General features: G+C 39.8%; 1 protein-coding gene across 3 annotated transcripts; it reads left to right on the top strand.

Moving 5' to 3' along the window:
• The first annotated feature begins 93 nt into the window (after window positions 1-93).
• LOC146714386 (uncharacterized) lies at window positions 94-16386 on the top strand. Of its 3 annotated transcripts, XM_085450862.1 has the most exons (20): window positions 94-798; window positions 914-973; window positions 2453-2509; window positions 2596-2661; window positions 4323-4382; window positions 4463-4519; window positions 4832-4891; window positions 5499-5558; window positions 5668-5718; window positions 5804-5881; window positions 6197-6256; window positions 6344-6394; window positions 6548-6622; window positions 7409-7486; window positions 7779-7820; window positions 9580-9657; window positions 9758-9797; window positions 9872-9917; window positions 13082-13496; window positions 15610-16386. In XM_085450862.1, the coding sequence occupies exons 1-20, from the start codon at window positions 742-744 to the stop codon at window positions 16087-16089; spliced, it is 1971 nt and encodes a 656-aa protein (XP_085306988.1). In that variant the 5' UTR covers window positions 94-741; the 3' UTR covers window positions 16090-16386. The 3 variants fall into 3 exon arrangements, with proteins under 3 accessions (XP_085306988.1, XP_085306987.1, XP_085306986.1); XM_085450861.1 differs by lacking the exons at window positions 5499-5558; window positions 5668-5718 and having other exon boundaries at window positions 94-248; window positions 753-798; XM_085450860.1 differs by lacking the exons at window positions 5499-5558; window positions 5668-5718.
• Window positions 16387-17086: the final 700 nt, after the last annotated feature.

The following is a 17086-nucleotide window of genomic DNA, read 5'->3' as shown; positions in this document are numbered from 1 at the left end:
GGACAGATAAGTTAGTTAATGTTGAACCTAAATTCACTTGAAGGGGCTTTTATTTTGAAATCAGGTCTCGACGTCTCTTACCATAATACTCAGTATACACACAAAACACACAAAAAAGTGGGGACTCGCTCGTCTGTACTTCTCGAACTGGACGCTGGCTTGACAACAGTACCTCACTTTTCCCACTTAGTGTCGTGTGTTTGTGTGTGTGAGTGTTGGCTGCCTTGTTTTCCAGACTCGACACCGAGGTAGGATCCGTGCTCTTTTCGCCGTGCTGTTTGTGGCTCTGCTGCTGTCAAACATTCCTCCGGACAAAACGGCCACAGTGCACAGAGCTTTGAACGTGGCTTTGCTTTGTGCATCTCACGCGGGGCTGTGTTTAAACCCTGACACTTTCGGGCTGTGCCGCCTTTCTTGTTTATGTCGTCTAAAGTGACTCAATAAGCAGAAAGTTTTTTCCGCCAACTTGCGCAGAGTTGCGCAAGTTGACGCAATAATAACAGTCGAGAGCACGACTGCAACTGTTATTATTAATGTCGCTTTAACTAACATTTTTAGTATTGGTGTTTGGCTTATAACGCAGGCATAGCGCTATAATTTGTTAAGTATGTTGTTGTTTAGCTTTGCCGTGAAAACAGTGAAAGTGCTTTAACGCACTAAAACAGCTCCTTAACAGAATACAATAGAGCAGAATTGCCCTTTATTGTCATTGTATATGTACAACGAAATTATGAAAACTTAATGTGTTTCAGAATGAATATATTCAAACGAGACAAAGGCTCAGCGGCTGCTACTCAGGTAGTCCCACCTATATCCAGGAGAGAAGTACAGGAAGTGTGATAACGTCCTGATTTTTTTTTTTTTAATACTACATGTCTCCCTGCCATTCAAACAAGCTTTCCTTTATCATCAGGAGCTCGGTAGTGCCGTCAGACACAGCCAGAACAAGCAGGATGATGGGGATGGCTCACAGGTGAATGTTCACACTGGGACATTAAAACACAGTTTTTCATATAGGAAGACACCACTGAGGACGCTATTGAACTTAAACCAAAGACAAAGCTGAGAGTTTGTTTTTAGTTGGCACGATTCAATTTGAATTTTGCATTTATTTCCCTTTTTGTAATAAACGTGTTGCTTTGCATAGACACGAGAGGGTGGGGGTGATGGGGGCATGCAGAAAGTTAATCACTTCACATTGACCTATCAGGTAAAAATGCACCATGAAGATGCTGGTGCCTTTCCTGACATAGTTGTGCAAGCAAATCTTCTTTTGAGACAGAAAAAAAAAGGTATACCTGAATGTGATCACAGGGAAAATTATTATGTTTGATAATAGTGAAAAACTCTTCTGTGGAAAAGCTGAGTACACACTAGGCAACTATTATGCAAATTGCACAGTATGCAAAGTGACTTCTGCATCAGTTGCTACAAACATCTGTCACTCTTCCAAAATAATTTCAATTTAAATCAGTGTTTTTATTTAAATATTTATTTTTCAATTTGAGTTAATTGTCTTATGAATTTAGTTTCAGCTACTTCCTACAGTGTGTTTGTTCATTTCAGTCTGATCCCGATGGTTTGCCTGTTTGTTTGTAGCAGTCCAGCGTTGAGCTCATTTAATTTAGGTGAAAATCAGGTCAAGGTCACAACAAATTTGTAAATCAGTTGAAACTTAAGACTTAACTGACTCCGTTAGTACACAATGTGAGCTGGAAAAAAATTCAAGAAACCATATTGAGTAATATATCATATGAAAGGGCATAGAGAGAGCTGTACAAACACTTTTTAATTTTTTTATACAACACCACAAGACATCACAATGATCCCATAACAGGCTGAAGTCACAATATTGTAATAAAAACACCATAAAACAAACTTTTACTACAGCCCTGGCCCTTTCCACTCTGAGTGTATCATAGTTTTTTTTGAAAATGTTACAACTATGACTTTTAATTGTTCCTCTTAAGATTCTGTGTTAGTTTCATGTTTTAAAATTTCAGTGTTCTTTGTCAGGGACTGATTTAAGAAACTCAGAATGGCTATTGCAGAACAAACACTTGATTCACAAGCTTTTACAGTTGTGTGCGGAAGCTTACATACACTCCTCGTGGGCATGAATGTCACGGGAAGTTTGGGCTTATAATGAGTTCTTTGAACTGTTCTTTTTCCAGGGCGGAATGATTGCACATGACTTAAAAAACAAAAGCAAAACAAACAATAATTGAGTGGAACAGGTTTGAATTTATTTTGGAGTTTAATTAATCCACACAGGGTCAAATGCAAACGTATATTTCAATCTTTTATTAAGTGATGATGACCCCTCTAGGATGTTTTTTTTAATTTGACAAGGCCAAGGCCCATCCATTTCTTGTTGGTGAATAAGATCGACTTTAACTGGATGCAGAAAGAATTTTTTTTATAATAAATGTGTTGTTATCATAAACATCAGAGGACGGGGGTGATGGGTGTCATGCAGATGGTCAATCCCTTCAAATCCACTGCTCAGGTAAAAATGCATGGACAGTCTGACACACAAGAGCTTCTTTGTTCGGTACCTCATTGAAAATGACAGGACGTTAACTCTCTATGCAGGCCTCCTTCACGGTTAATACAACTCCCTCCTCAGATTCACTGGAACAACCCGCAGACACAGCTCAGGTGAGGTGCAAAGTACTGCTAATATGTGATATTCTTCTGTGTAAAAAGTACGCCATGGACGATAATTTTGCCAGTTGTACAGTTATGCAAAGTCACTTTTGAACAACAACTACCACTCCTCCAAAGTTATCCATCCATCCATCCTCTTTTGCTTATCAAGGTTGCAGTGGGGCTGGAGCATGTCCCCACTACTATAGGGCACGAGTACTCCCTGGGCAGGTCTCCAGTCTGTCACAGGGTTGACACAGAGAGTCAGACAACCACTCACAATTAACCTATCCCCACTAACTGCATGTCTTTAAACTGTGTGGAGCAGCCAGAGTACCTGGAGAGAACCCACGCAAACTCCACACAGAAAGGCCCGGTTTAGATGGTGGCGTCAAAATTTAGAACCTTGTTGCTGTGAGGCACCAGTGCTAATCACTGCACCACCCTGCTGCCTATCTTCCCAAAATATTTCACTTGAAACCTGCTTTCTATGCTAAGAATTTATTTTCTTATCAGTGTAGTTCCAAATACATAGATAGCGACAGTAAACAAGACATTGTGATACCACAACAGTGTAAAATTAGCGAGTGCTGTATGGTTTTATCTTAAAACTGGATGCAGAAAGATGCAGCTTATTTGAGCAATTCAAAACTCTTGAATAAAGCCTTGTATTGGATGAAATCTACTGCGTTTTACTGCGCTGTATTCATCTGTTGATTTAAAAATTATAGACATTTTATATCAAAGAGTCTATGGTACAACTTGTAGATGGAGAGATGGAAGGGATGCATGGCTGCTCTAAAAGTATGAACAACCCCCCCAAGAATGACCAGTTTCAATGAAAAGAGGAAAGCTCTAGTTCCAGCACCCTAAAAGGTTGATTCTGTTCATCTGGACGTAGCGTTTTCAGTGGGAGAAATGTTTCATCACTCATCCAAGTGACTTCTTCAGTCTCAGCTGACTGCAGGCTTCTGCAACCTTATAAACAGTACATTGCACAAAAACTAGTTCCAGTAATTTATTTATAAAGTTATTCCCATGTTTAAACAAATAAAGAAGACTTATAAAACAAAAAAGACATGACCTCTAAATCGTACAGCTGGTGCTTGTAAATGGTGGATGCAGATGGAGTAAAGCCAGATTTACCAAACACAGAGTTAAAAAAAAACAAACAGTTAGTCATCACTGCTCCCCCATGTGATCCTCAGCTGCCAACATAGAGGGAAACAAAGAACCCAAAATGGAGCAAACAGCACCACCATCAGTCAAGGAAGGAAGGAAGGAAGGAAGGAAGGGAAAACTAAATATAATTTCCAACTGAAGGTCACAAAAATAGCTTCTTTTTATTCCTAGAAACTCACAGCTGCTTTAAGAAGCTAAGAGAAAGCGAAGAAAAAAACTAAACACAAAAAACTACAAAATTTAAAAGTTCTGTCCTGATTATGAGAATATTCTTAATGTGGTGTCGCTAATTTCATTTAAGTAATGGGGTCTCAGCAGGGATTTCCTACAAGAAATGTGTGTTTTGAAGACTTAACCTCAGTACTGCTGTTTCTTGTTTTCTCTCAGCGAGGTCGAGTCAAGGTGATTAGTTGCCTTCAGTTAGCATATTAAATGTGCATTCCTCTAGTCATGGTTTGGTGCACAGTGACTCAGTGTTTGCTCACTTTCAGAACCCTGGTATGCTGAAAGGGGTCATGCAGAAGGTCAACCCATTCAAGCCTACCTCACAGGTAATAGGATTGTTTCAATGTTACCAAGAAAATAGTGGCAGTAATAATAGGTCGTCCACTCAGCTGGGTTTCTCACACAGGTCTCCAAAGCACCATATTCAGAGTTGCCGGAGCGGGGAAAGGAAAACTCTACTCAGGTAGGAAAAAGTTGAGAATCTGCATGAATTTGATGTCAGAAATCTGATGGTAGAAAAAAAATCACTTGATCATAGGTTCCTTCAAGTCACTAGTGACGACCTGTACATCCGCACGCATTTCTTGAAACTGGATTTCCTAACATTTGAGATGACATTGCAGAAAAGCCCCTACAGATTTTCACAAGACAAAAAAGGTCAAAATGGGGACAAAATACCATATGACCTTTAACATCTGATCATCGTGTTACACAAAAATTCACACAGATGTGGAAGGAAAAACCCCAAAGTCTGATAGTTATGCTGTTGTTTCAGAACTCTGGAATGTTGAAAGGAATGATGCAGAAAGTCAACCCCTTCAAGTCTTCTGCACAGGTACGCAACTCTACCTTTGATGTCTGTTCTCAGCATGCGGCCTCGGAGGTCAAATCATCTTTATATGAACTATGTTTAAAGACACCGCAGTTTCAAAATTGTAAAGCTTTGTATCTTTGTCAGACGCCAATATCTAGTCTATGGATGACTGAATGAAATTTTCTAATTCTGCCTGTTGAATTCTTATTTTAATACAAAGTTTGGGAGTTGTGCCAATTGGCGTGTTCAGACTGATTACAAAGTTAGATACAAAGTCAATGCAAAGACACAGCAGGTGACGCAAGTAGAAGCAAATACTATGATGGGTCCTAAAGCCACTGGCAATGGGAAAACAAGGTCAAGCCTGTTGTCACTATTTGCATTCATCTGGAGCTCCTGTGGCGACACGCAAAGCAAAAAACATTAACCTGAAAATGTTTTCATAATAACTTTGTAAGGAAGTGGTTGTCTTGTTCATTGGCTCAGACATTTGTGGGCTGGCAACATTTCACTTCCTGTTTGGTCCGACTCCAATCTATCAGTTAAAGTACAAACTGAATCTGTAACATCTACATTTTAGTTGCTCACTTTGAGACCTTTTTCTGCAAAAAAACAAAAACAAATAAAGGAAAAAACAGATTTTTCTGCAAATCATCAAGAGACTGGGAAAGAACTTCAAGACAAACAAGTACTGCTCCAAGTTCTGCATAATCTACTACCCTCTGTGTTAATTTGTGGCTTGTTCTTGCAGTGCTGGGCCTCCTTATTTATTAACTTATTTTTAAATAATAATTTAGAATCCAGGAATGATTCAGAAAGTCAACCCATTCACATCCTCACAGCCAAAGGTTTCATTTTTAATAATAATTACTGATAATTTAATTGTTGAACGCAAACAGAAAACTGTCCTCTTCTTGCATTTTATATTTTCAGGATGTCGAGCCTCAACACAATGACCTCACATGCAGCGCTGGAAGCCTGACAGGCAAAATCAACTTGCCAGAGAAGCAGGTCGATCTCTGTCTGTTTCATACCATTACATACACGTTTATTTTTCCTACCCACATTTAGTTTAAGAAAGTCAGCTGTGTAATTTGGAGTAGAGTACGCTCTCAGTGTTGTTCTTTCCACGACCACAAGATGTTGCCAAAGCAAAAACAATAGAATCTCCACAGACCAAATACTTCCTGACCATTTTGTTTCCTTTCAATTTTAATTTTGAATCCACTTCATGAATAGTGCTTACACTGATTGTTTACAGCTTTTAATAGACACATAGATTTAAAGGAGTAATGTCTGTTGCTCTTTTCTACTTTGTGTTTTTAGAACCCTGGAAGGTTCAAAGAGACGATGCAGAAAGTAAATCCCTTTAAGTCGTACACACAGGTATGATGTCGACGATCAATTCAGTTTTAGAGTTTCCCACTGACCTAGCTGGAGTTTCTACTTAATGTGAGTATGTTTGCAATTTAGATTCAGGATCAATGTCAGAGAGATTTGACGGTTACCTCTGTCAAGACACTGGTAAGGCCTAAGATGGAAATAAAAAGATGCACATGTCTGGTATTTCTTATGGTTAAGGACTTTTAACATAACACATTTGACAGATTTTATTATAACAGAAGTGTACTTGGCTCTGTCTGTGATTTCCTGCGTTTTCCTCTCAACAATTATCAGGAAAACCAAGCAGATATTCACAGTGACAACTCCACCAGCTCTGAAAGCCTGGATGACAGCACAATAGAGAGACATGTAAGGCAATAACCACATCTCCTTGTCTTTAAAATGAACCCAGCCCTCCAAGCTCAAAGTTATTTCTTATTCACCTGCTACACACAGAAATGTATGACTTCATTTAGTACATCACCTTTTGTTAACCTAATTGCATTTCTTGTAATGGTTGTTTTATCTTACCATCTTCTCGCACTTGGTGATTTCCAGAACCTATTGTTCAGTGAAAAATACTAGCATGTTGTCAGTCTGCAAAAATGCAAAGCATGTGACCAGGTTGAAGCAGTGCTTACTTAACGATCAGCATTTTCGTCATGATGTTTGTCGATGTCTTAACTGCAGCCATAACAAGGAAAATGGCACTCATATTTCCCGGACTGGTGAAGTTTGATAAGAACAGTGTACGGGAATGTGTCTAGAGCAGGGATGGGCAATCTCAGTCCACGAGGGCCCTGCAGGTTTTAGATCTCACCTTGGGTCAACACACCTTAATCACATGATTAGTTCGTTACCAGGCCTCTGGAGAACTACAGGACATGTTGAGGAGCTAATTTAGCCATTTAAATCAGCTGTGTTGGTTCAAGGACACATCTAAAACCTGCAGGGACACCGGCCCTCGTGGACTGGGATTGCCCACCCCTGATTTAGAGACTATGCTAATAAAGCCAAATGCACTGGAGAAAAAGTGAAGAAAACCAGACAAACAAACAAGAAACTTTGTACCTTCTGAAAATCTTTGTCAGGTGCATAAGTGTAACATTTACACAGTATTAAGCCCTAAGCACTCAGTTCACTCCCTTTCCAAAGTCTGTTTGGTATATAGATGCTGACACCAGCTGTGATGTAAAAACCCAGCCAACACAGGCCCAAAGGAGAAGAACCAGGGTATGTTATGCAGAGTATTGGGTCCTTATGAATTCAGAATAAACTAATTTAATATTCACCATTGTTTTACATGTTGCCTGGTTCTTTTCATGTTGATACTGATGGTTTGATGTCACTGTTTTCATGTGGGTGGCTGAAAAAAATCAAGAAAAACATATTTGTAATGACTTTTTTTCCTCTTTCCTGAAGACTTTTAAACTATTTTCCAGATTTCACAGGAATACTGAAATACCACCGGCAGTTTCTTCTCAAACATATCGAGTTCTTATTTGCTTTGTTTTTGACCCCACAGGACTCTGCAAATGCATTTTCTGACACTCAAGCCACGCCCCAGGTTAGTAATGAAGTAAATGTATATAGCACCTTTCTAACTTACATGCTATCTTTACATTAAGCAATAAAGATAAATGTAATCAAATGCCTAAGGAGCTTGAAAGAAAAACATCTGGACTTCTTAGGTGTCTTGAAGATGTTTCACCTCTCATCCGAGAAGCTTCTTCAGTTCTAAGAGGTCAAATGGCCCAGGATGTGAGTGGGCGTTAAGGCAGGGATTTAAAATCTGGGACTTGTCACCACTTGCTCTTAGAACTCGTGAAGCTTCTCCAATGAGAGGTGAAATGTCTTCAAGAAAATTATAGAAGTCCAGATGCTTTTCTTCCCAAGCTCCCTAGACTACGGTGACCTGGATGGCTGAGAACCTTGACACACAATTTAATCAAATGTTTATCGGTGGTTTTTTTTTTCAAGATACAATTGGGAGGTGAGCATGCTAATATGTTTGCACAGTGCTATTATGTCATTGTGTAAATAAAACTACACACAGACATTTCAGAATTCGGTCTTTATTTACTCATGTAATCTCTAATGCAGTACTTAGGTAGAATATACTGTGATCAAACTGTCAGAATTCCTCTTAAGAATAATTGTTTCATAAACTGGCTAATATAAATGCGACTAATACTGAAATCAGTGAGTTAAACGTGCTTACATCTATTGGAACAGTGCCTCATATGACAGCCACGTATACATAAGAAGATACAGCCTGCTCTACATTTGACCCATTGAGTAACGACAAACAAAGGAAAGAGAAAAAGGGTGGTTTAAACTGCTATGTTTAAATACTAAACATATAAAGATGTTGAGGTAGGAATATTATACTAGGGTGACGTGGCATTTCACAACTTACCAGAAACAGTTGGTGATTTAAAAGAGAGATGTTAATTGCTTTTCCATGTTTGGTTAGCTTGTGACTTTGAAGTTGTCATTCCAGTTTTTGGTCCCCATGCTTGACATATTTTACTTTAAACACCTGGTAAACAACGCTGCAGTAACCTTTCAATTTGGGACTATTTCTTTTCACCAAAACTAGATCATCTATCATCTCATGAAGTTAAATGAACTAAAAATGCATTATTAGTCTAATGCATGGGTTCTTTGGCTCACTTGATCTTGTCCTCTCTTTATCGAGTCCTCTTGAGTACAACATGATTTCATTTTTTGCAGTTCACGGGTTTCTGCCTTTCATATAACAAAACATTAAGAATTAATCTATTGCTGTCAACGTCATTAAATTTATATAAACACAAACAACATCAAAAACTCTTTTTTTCTTGTTCGCTAACAGAAATTTCTAAGAAGTAATTATAGTGTTTATATAGTTTATAGATTTACATTTTTGCTGTTCCTGATATGATTACGTGACAGTTTAAATGAAAAAATAGAAAGGTGAAACTAGGTGGTTAGTCAGGTCTGTCGAGGTTGCCATAAAATTTTGGAGAGTAATAAAATTGAAGCATGTAAATACAGTTATAGTAAAGCTAAGGCGGCAGTGTACAGATGTTTTAAAGAGAAAAAAAAACTTACACAGTAACATTTTTTTGTTTGTTAATGCCTAGTTGTAGGCAGTTTTGTGAAGCTGTTATTTACAGCTTACATTAATATTTCACAACAGGAAGCGTCACTGTGTTAAACCTCAGATGATTTATAAGCTTTGCTGAAATCGCAACACAAGCGCAGGTTCAATCTTTTTAGACGAGATTTTAGGCTCCTTTAGAAATTCTGTCTAGTGTTCCATGTGTCACCTCTTGTTCCAGGAGGTAGTTAAAGTTCAGACATTGCAGTGTGCTGAAGTACCAGTGCGCAGGGAAGGAACGGACCTGGATCCTCTAGACGTATGTTTATCTTATTTTTTCTGGTGTATGTTCTGTGGATTTTAAATTTCTTTCTCCATACAGTCACAAAGCAGTAAGTTAAAAGACTGTTTATTTCCAGGATGACGAAGGCCTTTTGTCCTGGTGGAGAACAGTCGAAGGTATCACTGATTTACTGTTAACCTTATTTATTGTTGTTGAAAGTTGCACCTCATAACGTCTTTCTGTGCCTTAGGTTGGGATGAGTGGAATGAGGCAAACCAGAATGATGAAACTGAAGAGTAAGTAGAACAATCAGTTTATTACACTCACTGACCACTTCACCTCTTAAACTGCACATTAGTGCAAATAGTTGGCCAATCATATGGCGGCAACTGAGGCATTTAGACATGTTCAAGCCAAGCAAATGTGATTTCACTGAAATTGATACTGATTTTAAACATAACCTGGTTGTTGGTCCAAGTGTTTCAGAAACTGCTGATCTGCTGGGATCTTCCCACACAACCATCTACAGTTTACAGAGAATGATCCAAGAAAGAGAAAATCTCCAGTCAGCAGCATTTTTTTGGGCAAGAATCCCTTTTTGATGACCGGGTAGAATGGTCAGACTACAGTAACTCAATTAATTCTTTGAACCTTGAAACAGATCGGATACGGTTCATATGGATGCTCCAAAATTGGACAGTAGAAGACTGGAAAATTGTTACTTGGTATGGATGAGTTTTGGCTGCAAAATGAAAGTATGGATCCATCCATTCTTGTGTCAGTGGTTCAGGCTGGTTGTGGTGGTGTGGGGGATATTTTCTTGGCACACTTTGGCTCCTTAATGCCAACGTAACATCATGAAATGCCACAGCCTACCAGAGTCATCCCTTTTTGAACACAGTGGTGCTATTTTCTGACGGTTGCTTCCAGCAGGATAACGCACCATGTCACAAAGCTAAATCATCTCAAACTGGTTTATTGATCATGACAATGAGTTCACTCTACTTAGATGCCCTCAGCAGTCAGCAGATCTCAGTCCAATAGAGCACCATTTTGGATGTCGTAAAACAGGAGATTCTTATCAAGCAGCCAACAAATCTGCAGCAACTGTGTGATGCTGTCATGTCAATATGGACCATAATCCCTGAGGGATGTTTCTAGCACCTTGTTGCATCCATGTTATGGAGAATTAAAATAGTAGCTGGTGAGTGTATAGCACAATTAACACAACTAACTTTAACCAAAGTGTTTCCCACCAATAACTGACTCACACATAGCCACAGAAACAACTTCTCTATTAAAGACTATTGCGTTATTTAGGATTTAGCAGATTCACAAACACAGGACTACAAAACCTTCAGGGAAGTCTAAAGCAGAAACAAACAACAGGCAGAACTATTCACCAACACAAACTCTGAAGAACCTGCCTGAAAGTTACAAACCGTAAAAAAACAAGGGTTTACTTCCCTAGACTAACAAAACAGGCAAAATAGTTACCGTATTTCCCGGACTACAAAGCGCACCTGAATATTAGCCGCACAAGCTAAAATCAGGGGAAAATCCTGTTTTGTACATACATTAGCCGCACCTGACTAAAAGCCGCAGGTGTTTCAATGTTGACTTATCATATGTAAGAGAATATGCACAAAGCGAATTGTCAGGAAAGAGATGGCTGTTTGGAGACACATCCCTTTTATTAATATTTTGAAAAACAAGTTATAGGTACATATTTGCACATGTAGTACATAACAGTAACCTATAGCACACCAGAAAAATTGATTCGGACTACCTTTTAGGCTCAGGTGCAGTGACACAGCTTTAACAAGAAGAAAAGTCAGTCATTCACCATCATCTTTCTCTTCTTCCTGCGCACTAAAACCACCAAAGTCCTCTCCTCCAGTGTCGGATACAAACAGGCTCAGGATGGCTTCGTCATCCACTCTCCGCTTCTCTCCTTCGTTGTCACTTTCAAAACCAAAGAAATCCTCGTTGTCAGTGTCAGAGTCGAACACCCTCAGAAGGGCCGTGGCGGTGTCCTCCTCTCCATCATGCAGCAGTCCAGCCCTTCAAAATCCGTTGGTGATCGTGGATGTTTTCACACTTTTCCACGCTGTCAGAATCCACCGGTGGAGTTGGGCATAACTTGCTTTTCGCAAGTTTATCGCCGCTCATCATCCACGCCTCCCGCTGAATGCGTAGCGCTACTTTGAAGTTTGTTTTTCAAGCTACTTCGTACGGCACTACGTTGCCTGGCGGACGGACATGTGACTAACATACCACTCTTGAACCCCGATCCTTCCGCCAGGCAACGTAGTGCCGTACAACAGCGGAACAAACAAAACAAATCGTCTTACGATATGACAAAAATCATGGACAATCCATAGAAAAGCCGCACCTGACTAAAAGCCGCAGGGTTCAAAGCTTGTGCAAAAAGTAGCGGCTTATAGCCCGACAATTACGGTATAAAATGAACAAACGCCAGCTCACACCTGAAAAAGCTGCAACTTACAAAAAATTACTGCTGTAGCTGGTTGGATGAAAGGGAAATCAAATTATTCTCTGCAGATTGTTGACATCTTCACTCCTTACAGAGGGTGTGGTCCTCAGCCTGCAGCCAGTCACCTGTAAGCTGCAGCATTGCTAAACCAACTGCAGGTTCCTGACTCAGGATGTGTAATCCTGGTTTCTGGAATACTGGAACAACAACATTGATGTCTCCCTATCTCCATTCTCAGCATTCACCTGCCCACACATCTTGTCTTTTCTTGGTAGCCAGAACAAGACGGTCTCTTGTTTTGCATGTCTATCAGGTTTTTGTGAGACACCCTTAGCTTTAAGCCCATAATGGAGAGACCTGAGGCACTGATGGGTGGATCAGATTACTGTACTAACACACGGGATATATTGCTGTCCACCACCCTTCTTGTAAACACACGAATAACTGGTCGTTGTGCTTTCCTTTCTTTCTCTTAAAGACAGTTTCCATTCCTTTATCCCATCATATAGTCCACCAGCCATAAAGAGTTGTCCAGGAAGTAGTTAGGAAGTGCTGAAACACACCCTCTCCATGTTAACCAGCTGCTTTGCTGCTGGAATCTCACAGCCACCTTCTTACACAAACTGAGAGATCTCAAATATCACATTTCTTTGATGCACTTTGAGCCACATCTGAGATGCTGATCCCATTTAAAATCACACATTTGTGTTGAGAAAATAAGTCTTAACCTCTGTTACAGTACACTGCCTAAAACCTCAGACTATTTTGCCATGACAGTAAAGTATTTACCATTCCGTCATTTCTTGCTGCAAGGTAGACGTGTTCTTTATTGTTCACAGAATATGTTTTCCCATAGGAAGCTTTGCAATGTTGAGCTACAGTTTTAATATAAAAACATGTTTCTTGGTTGAAGTTCACTCATTGCTTTCCCTGTGAAACCCTTCTCCTGTGCCTTTTTCTCAGAGTGGTGGAACAAGCAGCTGATCGCGTCTTCATGGCCGCTCGACTTTTTGTTCGTTTTTTTAACCAACGTGGCGCCTCACTGCAGCAGCGCATCCTTGAGCTCCTTGCTTTGGCTGATGCAGCAGACAATTTTCACAAAAAAACGGTCACGGCCAGTGTCGGCGGTGGATTGGCCAGTGTCGCCGGGTCTATCACCACCATCACCGGCCTCATTCTGGCTCCCTTCACAGCTGGAACATCGCTGATTGTCACAGCTGTAGGCATTGGCATAGCTACAGCTGGTGGCGTGACATCTGCTTCGGCCAATATCACTGACACTGTCCATTCAAAGACGGACCGCAAGAAGGTGGAGAAGATGATTCAAGATTACCAGGGGGAGATCAAGGACATCAAAGAGTGCCTGGAGTTTTTACAGGTAAGAACGTACCAAGAAGGGAACACACACGATGGCTGGCTTACAAGTAGGGCTGGGTATCGTCACGTATTTCTACAACTGATTCAATCCCTCTAAACCTTTTAAATTGAAAATATTTAATTCTAAATTATTTGCCTATTTCTTTGCTATTAAAAACTCAGTGTAAACTATCTCAGTATAAAAACAAAGCCGACACTTGTGAGACTTCATCAGAGGTGCAAACATCACAGCAGACGCCTTTGTGTCAAAGTGACTGAAATAAAAATATTCAGCGGTAGATGAAAAACTAAAGAAAACCGTGAATCAACCTATGCACATTACATGATACTGCTGATACCGTATAAACAAGACGAAACAGCAGGCAGCCAAACGATTTTTGATGGGAAACTGGTTTTACAGCATACTGAAAAAGAGAGCTGTGCAGGAAGTGCAATTTTATCATGGTGGAAGCAAGAACACGAAAGTAAGAGGAAATTCATGACAATGTTTTTCAAAGGCGAAACGTAAGTTTGCTCTTTTGTTGTTGGATCAGTGATTTTAGGTTGGAGAGTAATAAAACCTGCAGTTTTAGAATCTCTGAGATGTCGACTTTCAGCACCCGACAGCGTATGAATTGGGAAATCTATTCTTTAAACCCACCCTACTTGCAAACTCTGCTCACATTGCTGAAAAGCGTTGGGTGATATGTTTACAATTAAACAGCTGTCGGTTCCTGATGAATTCACTGACTGGGTGTCAGGGTTTCTGGGTCGTTGACCCAGTATTTTCAGTTCATGTTCACTGTTTATCCCCTGTACGTTCCACTTCCTGTTTTGTGTTCTAGTTCTTATTCCATGCATCGTTAGTTCAATTGTGTTCAGCTGCTCACTCACCTGTCACCTATCAGTCATTGTTCAGCCAGTGTATTTAAGTCCTCAGTTCCCTCCTGGTCGGCGTCGCGTCATTAATGTTGTCACTGCTGTCTATGCCCCATGTTTGCCTTCCAAGTTCAGATCAGTCAGCCGTTCATTCAGTTATTCAGTCAGTCAGCCATCTCCTGTTTTCGTCATTCGTCCCTCACAATAAACACCCTGCATCTTCACCGTGAGTCCTGCGTTTGAGTCCTTTTCTCCACATCCACTCAGCAACCCCTGACACTGGGTTTGTTAGTCCTTTATGTAAAACCTGTAAGATGTTGGTGAAGAGCTGGCAACATAATTTATTTCTTAGCTCAAGAATTTGTCATGGGGCATAGGAGTGCATTGAATACTTTCAGTATGCCACGTTTGAAAGGCTTCCATTTACTCAACATATAAAGAAAAATCTGTTAATCTGAATGTTTGGCTCAAGGTCAGTGAAGCATCATTTAGCACTGTGGTTAAACCACATCAACTACAGTGTTTACAGAAGCATTGACAGCTCAGCTGCCTTGTTCCTGTTGATGCATAGTTTGAATTGAACTTTCATGATAACCATTTACCGGAGTGAATTCTCGAGAAAGAAACAAGAAACACATAAACAATCATTCTGTCAATGAGATGCTGTCATGCAGCATTATTTTCATTTTTCCATCGTACCTGACTGTCAGGTACGACTGTTGTTTTTTAACCAACTGACTGCAATAATAATGCAAGGAAATATAGTAAGTATACATAAAGAGCCAAGTAAGCTTTAACTTTAGATGAGTCTAAGTTTTATGGTGGCCCTTAAAGGTAAAATACACTCCAACTTGAGAAAACAGCAAATGGAAAAATGCAGCAAAAGCATACAAAACAATACTGATGTTGAAAAAAAAAAACCACAGTAGAAGTTAAATAAAACACAATGAAACTGAAAAAAAAAATGCTGACAAAACAATGAGGAAGTGTTTTTAGGGAGACAAGAATGTGAAAGAAGAGTTGTGGAAGGCCTTTAGAAAAAACATACCTACAGTACTATATTAATCATGTGACTTAACCTTGCATCTTTTTCTCTCTCAGAAATCAGAAAATCGTTTTTTTAAAAGTGCATCTCAGTACAATCAGTTTCAAGGACAAAAAAAGTCACTCAGCTAATCTACATTTAGAAATAAATTCTAGTGTTGGTATGGCCACAGCTGCTAATGTAAAATTTTCATCTCACATATACCTGACAGGAAGGGATGGAGACACTCCAGCAGTGGGACTTTGAGAAGTATGCAGAGAGCATCGCAAAAAACCACTTAAACCAGGACGTCAAGCATGTAATCAAAGAGGGTGGTCGAGCTGGCAAAGCTCTGGTGGTCAACACAGACAGTCTGATCAATACTGTTCAAGTCCTGAATGTTGCTGGTGGTGCTGCCAAAGCTGCCCAGGTGATGAGTGTCACTACCGGAGTAATGTCAGGCCTCTTCCTGGCTCTTGATGTGTTTTTCCTGGCAAAGGACTCCATGGAACTGAAAAAGGGGGCAAAAACAGAGTTCGCTGTCAAGATCCGAGAAGTTTGCAAGGACCTACAGAATGGCCTGCTGGAGCTGAACAGAATCAAGGAACAGCTTCAGAAAACTATGGATGGGATAGAAGTGGAGGTAGAGGAGGTGGAGGATGAAGAGCAGTTGAAATCTGATCTGAAGAAACTCACTGACCTTGAAGACTGAAGGGCAGTGTTTAGAAAACAAAACAAGGTCCTCATTGTCTTGTGTTGATACCAAAAATAAAGTTTAAGCAGAAATTGCTGATAAATAGTTCTCAGTAGTTTCTTATATTAATATATTGTCATTGTTTGTTTTAAAGTCAATTTTAATTAAATGTATTACATTTATTGCTGGTTTGCTGCATTGGTGAGTTGATCTGACTTACACTCCGCAATACTTTTATCAGTGGACAAGGTGAGGTGACCTTTTACTCAAACGGGTGGGGTCAAAGGCCAGAAATAAAAGAATGTTAAAGGTCGAGTCTGCCTATCTCATTCCTAAAGTTATAGTCATGAATTCCTAGTCTATCTCAGTTTTTCATCTGTCCAGGAGTTAGGGTGCTCCTAGCCATCAATCTTATGCTGACATGTGGCACATGCATGCTGAAGAAACACAGTTTAAATGACAGCCTTTGAGTCCGTACAGTGAGGGTTTCATATTACTTGGTTTTACTTTGGGGATCTTTGCAGGGTACTGTTCCACCTTCAGATGGGTTTTGAGTGATCAGCTTTTATCTTACATGATGAAATGATGATAATAACTTTATTTGTGTAGCACCTTTTTAAAGTGCTTCACAGTTTAAATAAAATCCACACATAAGTCGATAAGTACACATGTGAAAACAGAAACACATAAACAGACACATAAGGAACCACATGGTCAGACATTCATTCTAACACACACATATACACCCAAGTATTTTCACTATGGCCAAAAATGATGGATATATGAAAGATTAAGGGAAACGTAACCTATGAAAATGAGTTTTCAGTAGTTGTCTAAAGCAAATAACAGAATCAGCTGACCTGGAAATACATGATCATTTCTGGCTTTAAACATCAGAGTAAGGGACAGTCAGGGGAACCTGGCTGGATGACTGGAGAGGTCAGCTGTAGTAATAAGGTTTTAGAAGCTCAGCTACATAAGCAAAGGTGCAGGAATAGGTGTCATATGTGACCAC

This window comes from Copadichromis virginalis, linkage group LG3 (genome assembly GCF_057382275.1).
Source record: "Copadichromis virginalis isolate Kocher_CV1m ecotype Utaka linkage group LG3, C_Virginalis_male_GT1.1, whole genome shotgun sequence".
NCBI lineage: Eukaryota > Metazoa > Chordata > Actinopteri > Cichliformes > Cichlidae > Copadichromis > Copadichromis virginalis.
The sequence above is the reverse complement of the archived record's forward strand: the minus strand, read 5'-3'. Positions and strand labels throughout refer to the sequence as shown.